Source organism: Protobothrops mucrosquamatus, unplaced genomic scaffold (genome assembly GCF_001527695.2).
Source record: "Protobothrops mucrosquamatus isolate PMUCROS unplaced genomic scaffold, P.Mucros_1.0 scaffold549, whole genome shotgun sequence".
Lineage (NCBI taxonomy): Eukaryota > Metazoa > Chordata > Lepidosauria > Squamata > Viperidae > Protobothrops > Protobothrops mucrosquamatus.
Window position 1 is genome coordinate 351,782 of NW_015386853.1, and position 3,939 is coordinate 355,720.

At 50.1% G+C, this 3,939-nt stretch overlaps 1 protein-coding gene across 1 annotated transcript; it reads right to left on the reverse strand.

The window, feature by feature from the left end:
- Nucleotides 1-1,277: 1,277 nt before the first annotated feature.
- Nucleotides 1,278-3,350, reverse strand: AMER2 (APC membrane recruitment protein 2). Its single transcript, XM_029284341.1, has one exon. It carries the CDS (start codon nt 3,348-3,350, stop codon nt 1,278-1,280), a length of 2,073 nt encoding a protein of 690 aa, XP_029140174.1.
- Nucleotides 3,351-3,939: the final 589 nt, after the last annotated feature.

The window sequence follows — 3,939 nt, forward strand, 5'->3', positions numbered from 1 at the left end:
TATATTCTGTGGCCCTCAACATGTCTATTGTTGCCTGAGATTAAAAGGGGGAAAAAAAGAACACTTGATGGACTAAGAGTTTGCCAGTTGTTTTATTTAATAACTATTTAGGAAAGCAACTACTTTAAATATACCCCAAATTAAATATGTCATCTCTGAAAATATTAACAAGTTGGCAGTGACAGCCTTAATAAGCTAAACATATTCTATCTTAGAAATTCCTAGGAATTAGCTTTGTAAAAAAAAAAAAAACACCGCTGGAACTTTGGCTCTGATGCATGCATCATCTTGCAGGATCATCACAATAGAGATTTTATTCTGGGGTGGTACAGCCTATATAAAATTTTGTTCTAGTTTACAGTATTATAGGAAGGCTCACACATTTAGAACCATAAAACTACCAAGCTATAAAAACTAATTTTGCTTCAATTCTAGTAAATACAGAAAGACATTTTAATTATTAAAAATTGTATCACTAGGAGTAACATATGCACCTATTTATACATGAAGTACAATTTATTGTATAAATGTTGTATTTGCCTCTATCGTGACATGTAGGGAAGTTCCCGGAACCTGATTATTTTACTCATTGGAAAAATATTGATGTAAACATCTGAAAGTTCACTAGATGTCTTCAACATCCATTTATATTAGTTCAAATCCAAAGCAGACAGAAAAGCAAGCAAAAATATATCTTCCCATTATAGAAACCCACCTAACTTGTTAATCAGCTACCTTTAATGAACTAAATCTGCTAACAGTAGACAGCGCTCTCTATATCTCAAATTAAATATCTGAACTTTTACTGTTACTACTATTTAATTATTTTTGACACTTTCTCACAGCATTGGAGCAAGCATTTTCAATATAAGCCAAAAACATTTTTTTAAAAAGCTTGTATATACTGAATAATTTCATTTGGTCCTCTTTCTCCCACAGCTCTGTCTTCTTAATACAAGTTTGCATTATTAATTCTATCTGGAAAAGTGGCCTCCAAAGTATTTTAATGAATCCGGAAAAACAGATACAAATGTTAAAAAAGTGCTCAAAAAGAAATTTATATGTGTATGTGTGTGCGCGCACACACACACACACATACATACATACATACATACACACACACACACACATTGTATTTCAAGATGGAATTGAGAAGCATTTGTCCCTTGCATTCATCATTCATAAAAAGTGGAAGTGTCTTCCTTTAGATGAGGTCAAGGCCAAACTGCTTATCACAGGGTTCCTGAAAAGACCGGGATGCCCATTATTATTTCCTTTTATTTTTTGGCACTTTCATGATATGTGGCTGTTTTACCTGTTGTCCCTGCTAAGCTTCTGTAACTGGCTCGGTGTACAAGCACTTTTGAAACAGGGATTTTTGTTCTAGGAATCTCACTTTTGGTAGCCTGGTGGTGTACAATGTGATGGCTATTACTGGAATCCTGGCCATGGCTACCATGTGGTGATGTAAAATGCTTGATACTGATGGGTATCTTTGAATCCTTGAGTGAAGTTGTATGGGTTTTGACTGGACAAGTAGTTGTTATCGGAGATAATGGCTTGCAACAAGTCACTGTGGTGATATTTTCTGCAGAAGTCACAGTTGCTGTGTTTTCATCTGGATCAGTATACAGATCATAGAGAGCATCCCCACTGCAGCTGTCCCTGGGAATGACCTCTTTCTGAATACTGTTAGTATTGTCTTCTTCAGGTCCAGGTGTAGTAGAATCCCAATAGCCCTCATCACTGCTGGGGATGGCTTCCTGCTGCTCCTTTTCTCTATTTTTCTGGTCTTCTTTCTGGTGGTGAACTGGAATCTGGCTAAGACCAATCTGCTTTCCATTTGCTGACCCATCCTGAACTCTCCTGACAATCTTATCACCTTTGGAGGTCTCAGGGGATTCCATCCTTCCTGCTGTCCCCTGTGGTTTCTCTTCAGTGTGTGACAATAAATCCCAGAACTCCTGAGTACAAGTGTCTCCCACCTGTTCAGGGCTGGCCATCTCCTCTCCTCCTCCCTGGTAAGTCACCACGCTGGCAGGCTTCTTGGAGGGCCCAGCTTTGCCAATCCCAGGGGCACTCCTCTCACTTCCACCTCCACCACTGCCACCGCCGCTGCCCACGTCATCTTCCTGGTCAGCAATAATGTCCCCACAGCCTGTAAGAGAGTCAAAGCTTTTCAGTGAAGTCACGTCAGCAAACATCAAACAAATACGGTCAATAGATGGCTCAGAGGGTGGATCAAGAGAGGAAGGGTCAGGGGCTGCTGCCGCCTCTTGGCTGCGCTCATACTTGGGTTCAACAGGGGGGGAAGACTTGATGGGGAGGTCACCTGTTTCAGCCGAGTCCTCCTTGATCTCTTGGCCATCACTACTGGTGGATTCAGGATGGACCTCTTTCTCCTGGGGCAAAATCCTGGGAAGCTCCTCTCCTCCGGAGCCACAGGGTGCCGGCTGCGGTGCCAGGTCTGTGGTGAGCATGACCTCAGTGGCCAGGGGACTCATTGGCTGTTCTCCATCCTTAGTGACCAGGGGTGTCCGGATGGGGTCAGCGGACGCTCCGGGTGCTGCCTCCTCTTTGATGCACTCCAGGCTGGCGGTGAGGGAGCCTGTATTGAGGATGCTGGGACTGGCCTGGCCCTCGGAGCCCTCACCGGCGTCGTCGTCGTCCTTCACCCCGCCGCCGGGCTTCTCCCGGCGAGGCCACCGCATGCTGCTGAAGAGCCCTTTGAGGCCCCCGCGCCCTTTGGGTCTCTCGCCTTTGCCGCCTTCGTCGGAGCGGCCGTTTTTGCGCAACAGCGAGAAGAAGCTGTGCGACTTGCCCACCGCCGCCGCCGAGGACGAGCAGGAAGAGGCGGCTTCCTTGGCGGCCACAGCGGCGGCCCCGCTACCCGCCACACGATCGCTCCCGCCAGTCTCCGGGCCCTCGTTCTTGCCGCTCTCCACCTCCAGCACCTCGGCCAGGCCATCGTGGGTCTTGCTCCTCACCATGCCCGTCCCCTGCCCGCCGCCGCCGCCGCCGCCGCCGCCTTCGCCGCTTTTGCTTTTGCCGCCGCTCCTTACACCGAAGATGCTTGGCATGGCGCCCCCGGATTTCCTTCGCTTAAACAATTTGAAGGCGGTTTTGTTCAGCTTGCCCGAGGGCGGCGGCGGCGGCTGCTCGCCCAGCGCGGTGGGTTCGCCACCATCGCACTGCGCGTCCATGGCGGCGGCCGCGACGGCGCTGCTTTTCCCCTCCTGCAGCCCCCGCGGACGCCTGCGCTTGATTTCCGCCGCTCGCTCGCTCGGCTGGCTCTCACTGACAGCCTCGACGCCGCCGCCGCTGCTGCTCTGCCTGCCGCCCGTCACCATGGCAACCCAGGCAGGGCTGAGCAGCTTGCCTCCGCGTCGGGCCTGGGCCTGCGCCAGGCTCCGCCGTCCATGGCGGCCAACCTGAGCCACAGCAGCCCCCGTCCGAGCCACGAGAGGGGCCGGGGGGGTGGAGGGAGGGAAGGGGGCGGCTCCTTTCTTCTCCGTCGCCCGAATGAGGAGGGGGAAGGCCGGTTTAACCTAATCCACTTGCGGCGGCTGCTCATTCGCTCAGCCTCAGGGTCTGCGCGAGGGACGCGGGCTGGGGGCGGGTGATTTGGAGTATATATGAAGGCTCTTGCTTACATTTTAACCGAACCGGGAAAGATGGCCCGGCTTCTCAGATCCCTGGGAGTCGCTCTCTCCAGGACTTGATCGCCCAGGGTACGGTTTTCTACCGGCGGGGGTGATGGTGGGAAACGGACATAAAGGAATCCCGTTCAATCTCTGCTTCGAAAGACCCCCCTAAGTGCAGCGACATTTGGAAAGAAGCTGGACCCCTTTTCCCCTATTTTAACCTTGAAGCTTGAATATCCATACAAACCAAACAAAGCAGAGGTTGCAAGAGCCAGTTTGGTCTAGAGCAGGGGTG

Coding starts and splice junctions, on each gene's coding strand:
- AMER2 (XM_029284341.1), bottom strand. CDS start 3,350: ATGGTGACGGGCGGCAGGCAGAGCAGCAGCGGCGGCGGCGTCGAGGCT.